Source organism: Colius striatus, chromosome 5 (assembly GCF_028858725.1).
Source record: "Colius striatus isolate bColStr4 chromosome 5, bColStr4.1.hap1, whole genome shotgun sequence".
Lineage (NCBI taxonomy): Eukaryota > Metazoa > Chordata > Aves > Coliiformes > Coliidae > Colius > Colius striatus.
The window spans coordinates 20,171,826-20,188,277 of record NC_084763.1 but is presented as its reverse complement, the minus strand read 5'-3'; the positions used below and the strand labels follow the sequence as shown (position 1 = coordinate 20,188,277).

General features: G+C 36.9%; 1 protein-coding gene across 1 annotated transcript; it reads right to left on the bottom strand.

Moving 5' to 3' along the window:
* Positions 1-703: 703 nt before the first annotated feature.
* On the bottom strand, positions 704-14,789 carry EFHB (EF-hand domain family member B; the record flags this gene model as incomplete). The annotated part of the gene is made up of 12 exons (XM_061996921.1): positions 14,625-14,789; positions 14,358-14,420; positions 13,319-13,462; positions 11,401-11,581; positions 10,703-10,813; positions 9,068-9,197; positions 6,848-6,915; positions 5,327-5,481; positions 4,348-4,555; positions 3,344-3,562; positions 2,642-2,823; positions 704-799 (listed from the first exon to the last, which is right to left on the bottom strand). Coding segments are annotated over exons 1-12 (1,722 nt in total), but the record flags the coding sequence as incomplete, so codon positions are not given.
* Positions 14,790-16,452: the final 1,663 nt, after the last annotated feature.

The window sequence follows — 16,452 nt, the reverse complement described above, 5'->3', positions numbered from 1 at the left end:
CCACTAGTTACTACATGTTTGAAAACATTAATGCTCCACCTCAAAAGACCAAAATACTGAAACAGTCTATTTCATAAGTATAGGATGATTTAACACACTCAGAGGTAGTTGTGTACTGAGCTCTGTATAGTCTGTACGGTCTGCAATGAAGTACGACATCTCAGGCCACATAATAACTCCAGAGAAGAGCTCTGTCAAATACTTAACAGGTATAATGCACTTCTCAATGAAGCATGAATTGAATTTATTGACAGCTGTATTCTGCATGAATGGATGTTCTGCTTCAGAGCTAGATTATGAAATGATAAATGCATGAATATACAACATCCTGAAAAGTTGTTTAATGGTCATGTAAAGAACATGACACCACGCCTTCTACATCCCCAACCACAAACTAGCAACAGTATTTTCTGTGAAATATATATTCAATTTCCAGATCCACTTTCAAATGTGACGAGTATTAAATATAATGACTAGAAGAGAGGGAGGGGTTGTCACAGCTCCTTTTTTTCATTTTAGATTAGAATTTTATGTTTCGTTACATTTGTCTCATAAATTATATTTCAGGTAATGAAGTTATCTCAATATGTTTTCATTAAAAAATGCATAACATCCTCATCAGAAAGCTCAAGCAGTGTGGCTTGGATGAGTGACAGTGAGGTGGATCGAGAGCTGGCTGAATGACAGAACCCAGAGGGTGGTGATCAATGGCACAGAATCGAGTTGGAGGCCTGTGGCCAGTGGAGTTCCACGGGGATCGGTTTTGGGGCCAGTCTTGTTCAACATCTTCATCAACGACCTGCATGAGGGGACAGAGTGTACCTTCAGCAAGTTCTCTGATGACACCAAACTGGCTGATGCCCCAGAAGGCTGTGCTGCCATTCGGCGGGATCTCGACCAGCTTGAGAGTTGGGCAGAGAGGAACCTCATGAGGTTCAACAAGGACAAGTGCAGAGTCCTGCATCTGGGAAGGAATAACCCCATGCACCAGTACAGGCTGGGGGTCGAACTGCTGAAGAGCAGCTCTGCAGAGAGAGACCTGGGAGTCCTGATTGATAATAAACTAACCATGAGCCAGCAATGTGCCCTCGTGGCCAAGAAGGCCAATGGCATCCTGGGATGCATCAAGAAGAGTTTGTGCAGTAGGTCAAGGGAGGTTCTTCTATACCTCTACTCTGCCCTGGTGAGGCCTCATCTGGAGTCCTGTGTCCATTTCTGGGCTCCTCAGCTCAAGAGGGACAGGGAAGTGCTGGAGAGAGTCCAGCGCAGGGCCACTAAGATGATCAGGGGAATGGAACATCTTTCATATGAGGAAAGGCTGCAGGAACTGGGGCTGTTTAGTCTGGAGAAGAGGAGATTGAGGGGAGATCTTATTAACATTTATAAATATCTAAAGGGTGGATGTCAGGAGGTTGGGACATCACTTTTTTCTGTAGAAGCTAGCAACAGGACAAGGGGTAATGGGATGAAGCTGGAACACAAAAAGTTCCACTTAAATATAATAAAAAACTATTTCACTGTGAGGGTGAGGGAGCAGTGGAAGAGGCTGCCCAGAGGGGTTGTGGAGTCTCCTTCCTTGGAGGTCTTCAAGACCCGCCTGGACACATTCCTATGCAACCTGATCTAGGTGAACCTGTTCTGCAGGGGGGTTGGACTAGATGATCTCTAAAGGTCCCTTCCAACCCTACCATCCTATGATTCTACATAGAAGCGAAAGAGAAAACAATACTGAGAAGAAGCACAGCTGGTTTAGTATTTACATGGGAGCAACTCTGGGCTGTAACAGAGCGGTAGCAGCACTTAGAGACATCAGATGAAAAAATCAGAGTCCCCAAGTCAGTACCTACCATCTCACATCTTGTCTTTTGCTGCAAAAATATGAGATGGCACAGTAGTGATGTGTGGCTCCCTATATCCTCTATCACTGTACAAGTCCTTTGTAGATCTGAGACTACGACTGTGACTTAACAGAGCACTCAAAAGGTGTATTGACACAGTTTGAGGAATTTGCTACTAGCAAAACCTGCAAGTTTGTTTGAGGAGAGACACCTTGGGTAAAATTTTCCCCTGAACATACCTCTGTGATGGAAACTGGTTTTATACACCTCTAAAAATCTTCTTTTGTGGCTTTTTAAGACATCAGCTCATAGAATCATAGATTAAGTTTGGGTGGAACTGATCTCTGAAGATCATCCATTCAACCATATTATCAAAGCAGGGCTAATTTTACCATTGAATCATGTTGCTTGGGATCTTGCTCAAAAATTTGAATAGATGCAAGGACAGAAATTTCACAACTGCTTTGCTCTTCTCACATTGCAGAAATGATGAACCATAGACTCTTAAGCACTGATTACCAACCTTTGTTAAACACAGCATATGAGCATGTGAATAGCAACAATCTCATATACTTTCTTATTTATTGAAGTAGGATATAAATAAAATTTATATATACCACCTTTATGAATAACTTTGAACACAAAGAGTACATATTTTTCAGATAAATGAATGGATGTAAAGGAAGATAGTAATGTTAAACAATTAATTTTATAACCTGCTTATTTGATAATATGACTTCCCACTCCCACATGGCTGCAGGTACATTTGTCTTTGCAGAATATTCTGAAGAAATGCATCATACCTCTGCCTTTGGTCTTGTTTTAAAAAAGTCTCTTTCATACACTCCTTTTTGACTGAAGACAGAAGGGAACAATAATGCATAAGCATTGGCCTGATCACCATAATTTGTTCTGTCACTGATGTGGCGAATTTGAGGAGCAGGAAGATCTGTACGAATAGTTGGAATGCCACACACTGGATAACCTGTGGAAATCAATCAACAGCACAGAAAAGCCTGCATGTAAAGACAGTGACAGGAAGGACAAAACATTTTGTATGAAATAAGAATAAAACTGTGTAACATAGGTTCAGTAACAAGTTACATAGTTTTCCTTCTCCTCTCTTTTTTCATGTTTTTAGAATTCCTAGCTTTAGCTACATCCTGAAGCATGACATCAGGAAATCTTGCAGCAACATTCTAGTACTCATTAAGTATTTCCAGCTTAAAACATTTTAGGTCATTCAAAGAAGATATCATCCTCCTAAAATTACTAGCATAACTGCTCAAAAACATCTAGATTAACTTTCATGCTTTGAATAGATTAACCATGTCAAATTTTCAAGCAATGCCAACTTCCAAGCTACAACCCTAAACAAACTTAGTTTAGATAAAATAATTCACTATTGTACATTTGTAGAACCTGTAGCAATACTAGTTCAACTTGTTCCTGATTTTTGTCTTAAATAATGCTCACAACTGAGAAGTACAGTCCATTGTACTTACAGGTTGTTGGGAGACCACCTACAACAGCATTATATTGAGAAGAAGTTGTTTGATAATTTGTAAATACATGATCTGTTGATCTTTCAAGTGGTTTTGGTGACTTTTCTGAGCTTCCCAGTTCTTTTAACACAAGATCTTCCTTGCATCCATGCATCTTGAGCACTGGCTCATTGTTTATCTTTGTGTTGTCAGGCAGAACAGAAGCATCTAGTTTTTTCCCTATTAAAAAAAAAAGTTACGGTACAGACAGGATTTATTATCATCACATTATATAAGAAATAAAGAATAAGAAGTAAAAACCACTGCTTGAATCCTTGAAGAACTATAAAAACTATAAAACTATTAAAAACCTATAAAGTAAGTAACATTAATCTGCATTTCTCAATTCTAAGAGATTTTGTTTCTCTTGATTTTGGAGCTGAGGCTCTTTAGCTTGGAGGAGACTGAGGGGTGACCTAATTAATGTTTATAAATATGTAAAGGGTGCGTGTCAGGAGGATGAAGTCAGGCTCTTCTCAGCAATGGCCAATGATAGGACAATGGACAATGAGTGTAAACTGGAACACAAGAGGTTCCAAAGAAACACAAAGAAGAATTTTTTCACTGTGAGGGTGATGGACCACCGGAACAGGCTGCCCAGAGGGGTTGTTGAGTCTCCTCTGGAGACATTCAAAACCCAACTGGATGAGTTCCTGTGTGACCTACTCTAGGTGGTCCTGCTCTGGCAGGGCGGTTGGACTGGATGATCTTTCGAGGTCCCTTCCAGCCCTTAAGATTCTGTGATTCCTTGATTCTGTGATTTATGGGACATTCTCAACCAGCAACACAGAACTCCAGGGTTCTGAAATACATCTGCATCTGAGGCTCTGCAGGTGGTATGCAAGGATTAAATGCACTTTCTAAATCCTGCCCTTCTAAAGCAGCACTTAGTCAACCACAGCAACATCCTTTCAATAGGTGTAAAAACGAGATTATGTCCACAATTTCCCAGTATTGTCATCTACCTTTTATAATTATTTTTTCTTCGAACTTTTTAACTGCCATTTTGTCTTTCCAATTCAGAAAGTTTGCAAAGTCCAGATAATTAATAAGGCCATCTTTATCCAAATCACAATGGTCAAACAAGGAATCAAGGAGTTCGTCATCTAGATTCAGATTAAGCTGAAAACAGGACTTTCGTAAGCTGTCTTTGTCTATTGTTCCATCACCATTCTATTATAAAAGAAACAAAACAATTATAGCAGCCATTATAAAAACGCTTCACCAAAAGGAATGCATACATATATGGGGGGAGGTGGATATATTCTTATTTATTACATATATCAACAAGCACACCATTTCAGAAGAGTAACACTGCTGAGTACAAAAAGAAACCCTGTGTAATTTAGAAATTAAGAATCTGAATATAGAAGTCTCAATAATTTTCAACTTAAAAGTGATTTGGGAGCAGAAGAGTGTGACAGGGTATTATGACAAGATAACAATCTAATCATAAATGTTGAGGCAAAGCCAAGATTTCTTTTAAAAGCAAAGCATCAATCATTCTGTATACATTACAATTAATGCTGTGTATGGAATGTCAATTAGAATTTCTTTTCCAGGGAGAAAAAAAGAAAAGATCTGAAATTCTGATTATTAGTGACTTGGACAAAAAGCACAGCTTGGAGGAAAATATGAACATATTCCTTTCAACTGTTTTTCTTTATCAATATCAAATTTTGCAGAAAAAAAATGCTCAGACTGTTCCTCCTTACATGTCCCTTGCTTGCTGTTAACTTGGATATTTCAAATATTCTTATGAAAAATTCCAAATGCTGTTGGATTAAATTCCACAGCATATCATGGTAGATTAAACATACAGTAACTATGCTTTTACCTTGTATTTATAGTTTTCACCTATATTTGCTTCGCTATGCTTGTTTCTTCACAGCACAGAAAAATTATTGTCATTCCTTTACATTTATACTTTTTCAAAGCACTGACCTTATCATAATGCCTGAATGCTTCTAGTAACATGTCAAAATTCTCATAGTTAGCTTTCTTCAAACTTTGCCGAACTGCAGTCAAAACAGCTTTCTCTCTGCCTTTACCATGGAGGAACTCACATGGAATCTGGCAGTGAAGAAGATCACTGACTCCTAAAAAAATAACGATTTCCTCAATTAGTGGTGCATACACAGAAAACAAAGGATTTTAAAAAAGGCTTACAGTCTTAAGGAAAAGGAAAATTTTAGTTTTGAGATGCTGATTTTCAACACTGCTAAACATCTGATATTTAAAAGACCAAATGGTCCATATGATGATTTCTCTACTTATATGCAGTTAATATTAAAAAAAAGTAAACATCTGTCATATTTCATGATACTTATAAGGACCACTGAGAAAGTCAAGGTAATACTTCAGATAATTATACAACATTGATTTCTAGAAAGATAATGTACTATTTTTGGGTTTCTCTGCCCATTTTCTATGTATCTTAACTATATTAGTATTTTTTAACATGTTGGCACACTGAGCTAGTCTTCATCCAAGTCTCCAAGAAACCAAGGTCACTTTCTAGAGTACAAGTAGTTAATTCAGAATCTAATAACAAATAGGAGTAGCTCACCTAATCCCCTTCTAATATTATTGTTAATAATGATTTTTTTTGTTGAGTTCTTTCTGTTGTTCTTTATAGGATAAAGCATACCTACATATCTAAAATATTTATTTTATTATACTACATAGTAAAGCATGAATAAAAGCTTACTCCAAGTTTGAACATGCCTCCTCTGGTCTTGACTAATTAAATAACTTTGAGCTACTTATATTCATTTTTTCTAAAAAAAATTAAATACTGTATGCTCTAGTTATCAAACAATGTTAAAACCTCATCAAATCCAATGTTGACTTGACTGTCCCAACTAGTAGCTTGAGTTGACTCGCTCTCAAAATTTTCGTAATGAAAATTAATATTTCATTAATATTAATATTTCATTAATATAAAATTAATATTCATTATGAAAATTAATATTTTTTAATTTTCATTCTGTTTTCCATCTCCTTGCTACTTCCAAAACCTTAACATTGTTATTTAATGCTTATTACCTTTACCCTTTTTAGAGAAGTGATGCAAAAATCATTGAGACACACATAATTGATTTAAATAGAATTTTTAATATTGTCACTTAGATGTCATTATTAATTTTCTGCCATTTCGCATTTTGTTTACATTTGGATACAGATGCATTTAAAAACCAAACAAAATCAACCCCAAAATGTTGTGCAAAAGCTAAGTTTTCTTATTAGAAAGATAATTAATTTTCTTATTTCTGACATTGATTTTTTTCATCCCAAACAACTTCAATTCTTCTCACATTTTCCCTCCAAAATTTTACTGTCACTGCTAAACTTTTGGCCCCTGTCTCTAATATTTTCGAAACATACCATACTATACAAGCACTAGTAATTACTTTAGCATAGTCTTATCAATGAGATAAGGTTTTATTCTGCCCCTGAACTTACCACATTTATCTGGACAGAGTACCGTTCCAAATGTATGGCCTGAAGGAACATTCATAGCTTCTGCTCCACTGTCAATAGGACATTTCTTTGTTAATTGTCAAAAAGTTTTGTATGGGGTTTATTTTGGATATTAATAATATTTTAAAAGTTATCATCTGTTTTATAATTAGTGATGATACACACAGGTCAGCTGAAATTTTTCAGTACTTTGTTTCCAAGTTGCCATTCCAGAAAAATGACGATTCCTTCATATCCCTATTTAGAACATTTGCTCTTTGTAATATAACACAAGCAAATGTAAATATTAACTTTTGAACATTTATACTTACTAAAAGGAAAAATATTTGATGTTAAAATTCTTTTTTTCTAAGACAATAACAGAAACGAGTGAAAAAAACATTCTTAGAACATACTAATCAAATAATTGGTATGTTTAGGACAAGCTAGATCTCCAACTGAAATGTCAACAAATAAATCACTTCTGACTAAACTGGAAAAATGTAATCACATCTCTGCTTTTTCACATGGAATTTTGTGTCTAACAAAAACAGCAAACAAATAAATATCCATCTGGATGTGTTGGAAGTGTAATAATTAAAACTTATGTGAATCAGAAATCTCTACCAAGATTGAAAAGAGAATCCGTGATTTTTTTCTACAATATCAAATGAACAAAAAAACCCACAGAAATGGAAGCACTATGATCTAAAACCAACTATGTGTATTTTTCTTGTATTATTTTCATTTAACACATAGGATGTGAATGGTGTAAAATGCACTAAATAAAATTAGGTTAACTTATATCTGTCTTGTAATATTAGTGCTGGGTTTGAGCTTGCCTTGCAATCCATGTTCCCTGACTGATCGTACTGCTCCATGTTGCTCACACTCCAGGTTTATTTCACAGTAAGCAAGAACACAGTGAGAGCAGAAACTGGCTCCTACAGATACTATGGACATAATTCTCCAGAGTCACTTAAGTCTGTGACCTTGAGCTTAAAATTAAATTTTGTTATCAAAGTTGTACTACTAAATTTTGCTACAAATGTTATTCGTAAGTCTTTAGGTACAATTTTGTAGAAATCTGGGGCATCTGCCAAGACAGTCATTGTATACATTCAGGAACCCTAGATTTGTAGTACAGCAGGATCCTGACCACATCACACCTTAGGACTACTGTAGCCTTGAATAAACATGGTTTTGTAAGATGAAAAAGTCTGTATCATCTGATGTTTATGAAGCATTGTAACAATTCCACCGAGACTGATACATGTTGCTAGATCATTGCACAGTTTAGTTCTGTGTCTTTTCCAAGGAGTTAATAAATTGAGAATACAGGTGATATAACAAATATGACCAAAAATAGTGTCAAAGTAAATAATATAGTAAAATCCCCAAACACGAGGTGAGACATTGCAGTTCTTTTAACCATTCCTAACTGCAAAAGACACAAAAAGGACAAAAAGAAAAAAGATAAACTGCTACAGTGTGTTTGGAATTTTCTTGGTGCAAATTTATCAATTCAGATATACTATTTAAGCAGAAAGACTTAACTTCACCAAACAGACACAATATAGACTTCATTAGTAACATACATACTTAACAGCCTAATTAGGGCAAGTGGAAAGTATCTTTCTGCAACTAAGTGTTGCAGTGGAAGCAGTGGGTACACAGTTATTTTTCACCCAAGACAGAAAAAGACACTGAAGATTTGTCAAACATGAGTGAATTTTGTTCTTGGATGGTTATCTTTGCTTACTTACGGATCAAGGACTTTTACAATATGAGGTTGAAATTCCTCCTCAAAATCATCACTTTGTTCTGATACAACTTTTGCTGTGCTCTTGCTACCAATGATGAAAAGAACTTACACATATTTAGAAATATACAAGTATTTTGCAATAACATTAAAAAATTATTATTGTACATTAGAAGGAAACAGTAACTCCTCTGCAAGACAAGCACAAATTTAGTAATTGAAAAAACTTGCTAATTAAATCAAAAGTGTCTTTATAGAATGTTTAAGACATTGCCAAGTGCTGTTACACTATGGTAGAACTGATCTGGATAAACTATTCTGAAAATTACTCCTTGCACTTTCTATTCAGTTTGATATAGATAAGGTTTTGACAGTGAGATATAAAATTATCTGCAAATATGGAGACTCACTCTTCTTGAGAACATACATCACTAATTAACAAGTTAACCATCGCAACTTACGATTGCAGATCATAGAGCCAATTTAAGCATTTGGATACACCTCGTCCATCTTTAAAGTGAGGGGTTTTTATTCCGTAAACAAAAGACTTGCTGAAGTTTGGTGCATCATACTTCCTATTTATTGCTTCCCCTGTGCAAAAAGTAAGCATTTCAACATGTATAAAACACCTCAGGAAGAAAAATGTACTCAATATCTTCATTCTTCAGACACAACAATGAAGAAACAAAAGCAAATAACTAATCAACAATTCTGCCCATTAAAGATAACTAATTTGCATTCCCCATATTTATTAAGTAGTAATGAATAATCTCATTGTTGAAAGTGAAGATAAAAGGCAAAATAAAAAGCAAGAACTGCTGCAGTGGCAAAATAGTTGAATGCTTTTTTTATGGCTGACTCAAGACAAGCCTACCAGAATTAATGACAAAGCCCCAGGTAACCCAAGTAGTGAGGGTCATGCAAACAAATGTTATTGTTCAAAATTGGGGCACGTAGTTGACTTTTTTTTACTGTCCGCTTGTTTTTGGCTTGGCCTTTCTATGATCTTGTGGATGTAAACTACAAAGGAGACAGAGATAACAATTCCACTAAAATATTTAAGAAGGGTGGGGAGGAAGGGGAATAAAATGGTTAAGTTTGGTCAATTCATATCAATAAGTACGTGTAGTAGAATTTCTCAGTGACAGAATACAGTCCTATAACTTCACTTCTACATAACTGTTTCTACATAAAATTTCCATTATTACAACTAAAATACCCATATTGTAGTTTCTTACATATTTGGCCTACACCTACAAAACTGTTGGTAGTAGTGCAATGGCAATTTTATTATAATACTGACCTTATAGAGCAACAAATTAAGTCTCCCAGCCTAAATGGAAATTATGGATTTGGGAAAAATACAGAAGTAGTTGCAAAAGTAATACATGTACTGCATTTCAGAGTGCTTCTTTGTCACTCTATTTCCATTGCAGACCCATGAGGCATAGGGTCATCATCCCTAAGCAGACCACTTCACGCAAATACAAACCCGAGGCTGAAGCAGTAGAGGCACAGACCACTGAAAGTGCAGACAGAGGGCAGAGGACAGATTCAGAAGCCAGAATCTGCATTCCAGAGAGACAGTTGGCAGTCTGAAATTTCTTGAAACTAGAGCTTGATGCTTTGCTCCTCACCAGAAAAAAAGTCTAGCTGCCTTGAAATTCTGATAGGATTCTGATAAAAAAGAGGAACCAGAGGTGGAAGTACTAGAATGGGTTGGGCTCACAGTCTGTGGCTTTATGCCTGAAATTGCTCCCTGTGGCATAGACGATGACAAACTCAATAAACAAGGGCATCTATGAGTTTGCTTTTAAAATAACATCCAAAGAAAATCAGGCTTCCAACTCTTTCACTAAGTTTAATGCATCCATCACAAAGTGATCTACAGTTCTAGAAGCAAGTCATGCTCTCTCAGTTCCATATAATGTTTTGGGTTTTTTTCTTCACATCATTACTTTTAAAAATAATTTATATTATATTAATACAGTGTAAAACAACAAAAAGTCTACCAAAAAATAGCTTACATGTTGAAGACTCAAAGAGGAAAAGTCACCTTTATTTATGTTAGCACTCTTATCAGCCTTTGAACTTACCCACATAATAATCACTGTGTGATACAATGTACAGATCATGTCCTTCTCTGGCTTCTTTATCCACTTCCACGAAAGTTTTTGGTGGATTTATAAGCTCTCCAGCTGATACACCTGGAAAGTAAGGTATAAATATATGGTTGGGGAAGGTAAGGGAGATGGATGTTTTATTTGGTTGGTTATTAATTTTAAATAATATTTTGTTAGAGAAGATGCTATTAATTATTACCACATTTCTAATCAATCTGTAAGAATCTTACAGCTAATGACATGGGATTAAGGCAAAAAAAATAAATAATGTCACAGAAACTGCAACAGACATAACTGTTGCAAGAGAGCTACATGGTCAACACATACATGATTTGCTGTAGTCTATGGAGGAAAGACTCACAGGTCAGAGTAGTATATTTATTAGACCTATTACAATAGTCAGGAAAAGGCAGCAAGTTGTCAGCTCCCTAAACAGTTCTCTTGGGAAATCTACAAAGATAGAGCTGAAGCAGAGCCAAAAGCAATTACCAAATGTTCTCCATTGCTTGTTTCTTCATTGTAACTGAAAAATAATAGTCCAGTTTTATGCCTTTCAACAACTGCCATAAAAATAAATTTTCTATTAAATTGGAAGCATAGAATATGTGCTACATACTGTGTAGATCATTGTGTGTTTAGAAGAAATATGTTTTCACACTTGGTTTTCCTACCTTGGATGACTTTTTTTCCAAATGTAGTATTAATTATATCCAAGCCTTTAGGTAACATAGAAGATTGATCATGTGATCTGCCCAAGGATGCTTGACGGTTACTGAAGTAGATTGCTTCTTTTTTGTCTTGTATTTTTTGTTGAAAAATAGTTTTAGGAAGTGGATTTATCAGTGAAGCTGCCTAAAAGCATCACAAACAACACAAGAGGCAAGAAAGCCAACAAAATTTTATCATTCACGCTTTACTGTGGCTAGTCCTTCACACACACACAAAGGTCTGATCATGTGTTCTCATGAGATCTTATATGACTATACCAACATAACTTTATCTACCAAGCTACAAACCAAAACTGTACTTTGAGAGAAGACCAATAATCAATGCTATGCTAAATCTCTAGCTAAATTATATATGAGACAGAACTTTTTATTTTTATGCAAGTTTTTCCCCTTCTAAATTTAGGCTGTGGCCTTTCAGTTCTTAGCATATATTAACAATTATAGTCAAACTATATGATCAAAACTTAAGTGTGAAAATTATTATGACAGCTTTGGAACAAAACCTGCTGGTGCTTATGAGTAAAAGCATCTATTGTCCAGCAGTTAAGACTATCCATTCTCTAAACAGCTAATCCAAATTCCACCAATGAAGAATTTAAAGATAATATTTCACGATATACACTAATACTGCAACCTAAAAGACATGCCAACAGCAGGTACTTCAGTAGGGTTTTCAAAGCTTCGCATTAGATTGGACAAAATATTTTTCTTAGTGTACACAATGAATTTAGGTCAACAGAATTTACTTGTAAAATTTAGTCAACTTCAAGGTGAAAAATCAAATCTAAAAAAAAAAGTTTCAAAAATGTCAACACAACAGATTTTGATCTTCTCAATTTGATTTTTTCAGCCTACATGTCAAAGTAATGGAGATTCTTAAATAGGGTTTATTATTAGACTCTTGGTGAATGTCACATAAACAAATACTGAAAAAAGTAATAGCAAATACAATTGATCCAAACCCACACTTAGTGAACTCATTAAGATTCCAACTCTTCCTGCCATTGATATTTAATTAATAATGCAAAGGAAAATAAGTCTTCAACAAGACAGTACAGAGTAAACAATTTAATCCATTCAATGTAAAACTTCTGAGGATGGATGCCACTGACCTATATTTTTCATTTTGGATATGCCTAATCAATGTCTTAATCAACATCTTCTACTATCAGGATTGAAGACTAATTTTTGAGACCTGAATTCCTCTTTGCCTCAGCTGCTTTATTTGTAAAATTGAAAACTATTCATTTACAAGTCTAGTTGATGAAATCCACCATAAAAGGGTATTTTACTAACACAACTGTTACTTTGAGAGATCTGAACTATGTGATAAAAATCTCCAATTATCTCTCCAGTTGTTTGATTACAGATTACAAACATCGTTTCTGAAGAATAAAAACAAAACAGTCTGACATATCCAAAATATCACTTTAACAAAATCAGTTTCAATCCAAAGGCAGGAAAGGATACATAGTAATTACACTGAACTATAAAGCAGCTCCCAAGAGTTTTCTTGCTATGAGTTCAACAGGTTTTACCTCTGTAATCAGTAAAGAAGCAAGCAGCAAAATTTTTGGGTAGAAGACTGTTCATTAACTTAAATGTTGAAATGAAATGAATAATTCAGTAATCATTGCAAAACTTAGGTCACTGATAAAAGTCACTGAAGTTCAAGTGTTCTCCTATCTCAATCACACTAATTAAATCCTACTGATCGACCTCAAAATTCAGATTATCCACAACAGTGGCAAAATGCTGCAGTGTAAATCACTCAGCTATGTACCTCTATCTTTGACTATGAAGAAACCACTAACTCTTATTAAGGACATTCTTTAGCAAGGTAAACGAGTCACATTCTTACACTGTGTGAAAAGCATGTCTCTATGCCATGTGTCATATGAGATGCAATGTCAGGATCATCTGCTCTGCCGTAGAATATTCTTCCAACGCCAGGAGCTGGATTTGTTGTATTTCGAAACTTTCGCACAGTAGTTGGAGTAATAGGCTATATATAAGGCAAAGCAAAATCAATTTTACACCAGACATTCACCAAATATTAATGAAATTAAAAGAAACTGTACTGCAGCCATTTCAGTGGGGTTCCAAAGAGGCAAGAATAAAATAAGGGGACATTTTAGAGCTGCAACACATACATAAGCTCCCTGCAGATGCTGATAGTCTGAGCATAACGTAAGCAGAGTCCAGCCTAAATTTTATTAAACCAGCAACAGAAGTAATGAGAGAGTTGCTATGCTTCAACTGCTTGGTTCCATCTTTAAGATGGACATCATCTTCATGTAGACTTCCTACACATATACTTCATGAAAAGCAGACGTGACATTTAACCTGATTCACAACAATTCCACCATCAATGGAGCAATTTCAGAAATTAACTATAGTTTCAGGTTTTAAAAACTACCTACTTAAAGGCAGAGCTGATATTTCTAAGGGAAGGGCATTGGGAAGCACAGTTCTGAGGAGCATCCTTGGTAAAGAAGGACGTTTACCAGAAGTAATAATAACTGTATTACCAGAAAAAAATTGTCTGAATTCTATTTAGTCCAATCTAAGGAGGCATGTCCCTCCTCCATTTTGTGAAACACGAAGAATGAGAAAGAACTGCCAAAAATGTTTTATAATCCTCTTAACTATTCATGATGATCTCATATGACAAAAAGTAACATAGGGAAACAAAAACAGTAGTTCCTAAAGAGATGTAGAAAAAAATGACCAAGGTATGACTGATTTTTTTCTTTTTTTCCTGTTTTTTTTTTTTGTTTGGGTTGTGGGGGTTTTGTGGTTGGTTGGTTGTTTTTTTTATATAGCTTGTTTAAAAGCACAATCACTAATGGCAAATCACTGCAGACGTTTCACAAGGAGCACCTTAAAAACCAACTCACCCTGGGTAAAACCTCAGTGAGGCAGCCAGCAGCGGTATCGGCAGTTGGAAGCAGCTTTCCGGCCTAAACAATACAACAATAAGGCATAACCAAACCCATTGGTTTGGTGCCATACTATAGCACTATTATCTCAATTGCTATCTGACACCTTTCACAAGAAACTGTCCCCGTTCTGATAAAAAGACGGGGGGGAAAAAAGGAGTCGCGCATTTTTTGGGGGCGGGAGCGTGACGACCACAGGGACACGCGCGTGCCTGCCTGCCTCACATGCTGTCCCTCCTCCAGCCTCTCAGCCCACGCGAGACCCCGGCCCCAGAAAGGTGCAGGGAGCGGGAGGGCGGCTCCGCGGCAACGATGGGCACTCACTGCCGACAGCTCGGGAAACCTGTCGCTGAACCGTCCCTGGTACACGGGAGGCAGCTGCCCCGCCATAGCGGCACGAGGCCGCGGTGACCGTTGCCCCCCCCCGCCTGGTAACGGCGGCGGGCGGCGCCACCGCGCCCCCTGCAGGCAGAGACGCGAGCGCTCGTGCAGAGTGCGCGCCCTCCTCACAGCCCTCCCACTACTGCCCACCCTCCTCACAGCCCTCCCACTACTGCCCACCCTCCTCACAGCCCTCCCGCCACCGCCCACCGTCCTGCCTCCTCACAGACCTCCACCATCTCACTCGCACCCACCGCCTCCCCGCCATATCCCCCTCACCCAGCCTACGTCGTCTTCTCCCCTCGCACCCTGCAGAGACTGCCCGGTAAGCAATTGCACACAGGCTATTTTGTAACTGTCATGATCTAAGCAAACAACGGAGCCTCGAGTGCAGCGATAGTATGTTTCTTAGACCAATTATTAAAGTGCATGAATAGTAAAGCCTTTAGATAGGCGGGAGTCTTCTTTGGGTTGAAAGAAGGTCTTACATGGTTGAAAGTCTGATCAAACTTTAAATATTAATTATGCTAATAAAAATACATCATTTTTCACAAATGTTCTCCCATGTATAAACATACAATCAAATATTTTATACTGAGAGTAGAGAAAACTAGAGAAAACTGTAGTTCCCATCTGCACAATGGCACAGAGGTGAGAGAAGCCTGTCAGCACTACCCATATATCAGGACATATGAATATTCTTACTGTTTGTCTGATATCATATATCTAAACCATTGTATTTGCCCTTTAGAAACAGATGTTGATTTTTTTAGAAAAGCAGCATGGGTAAGACGGAACAAGTTTCATCACTACTTAAAAGCTCCTCAGCTCCCACAAAGACTTTTACACTCAGGTGACATTTAGTAAACTTTCCTCTTCCTCACAGCAAAACATCTAAATTTAATCGCATCCATTCTCTATAGTCATATGACAGCAAAAGCAATTTTATATAAACATAGAGACCCTAACTGTAATTAATTAACAAACATTACCAGATGTTGCCATTTTATTCTTGGCTCTCACATTTGTTTGATAAGGATTTAAAATGAAGGAATCTAAATTAAAACTGACTTCTTTCCTACAAATGGAAGACGAGAGGCTTGGGCAGCAATTACTCTGATGACCAGGCCACTAGGCAGTAGGAGTTCCTGACCACCTGCTCTGGCCCTTGGAGTCATCAAGAGTTCATGTCAGCACTATAATCACCTAACTTTCTTGCATGTGTGAGTGTAGCTTAACTTTCTCCAGGTAATATATGTTGTCTTCAGACATCAAACTATCTGTTACTGAGCTCTGCCCTTCTGAAAAAAGTGGTTTTTGCTGTAGACATAGCCATACAACAACAATAATACAAAACATCCACAGAATCACAGAATGGTAGGAGTTGGAAGGGACCTTTAGAGATTCCCATCTAGTCCAACGCCCCTGTAGAAGCAGGTCAACCTAGACCAGGTCACACAGGAACATGTCCAGGCGGGTTTTGAAAACTTCCAGAGAAGGAGACTCCACACCCTCCCTGGGCAGCCTGTGCCAGGGCTCCCTCACAATGAAATAGTTTTACCTTATGTTTAAGTGGAACTTTTTGTATTGCAGCTTCTTTCCATTACCCCTTGTCCTGTCACTAGATACAACAATAAAAAAGTGATGCCTCAACCACAAATACTTGGAAGCA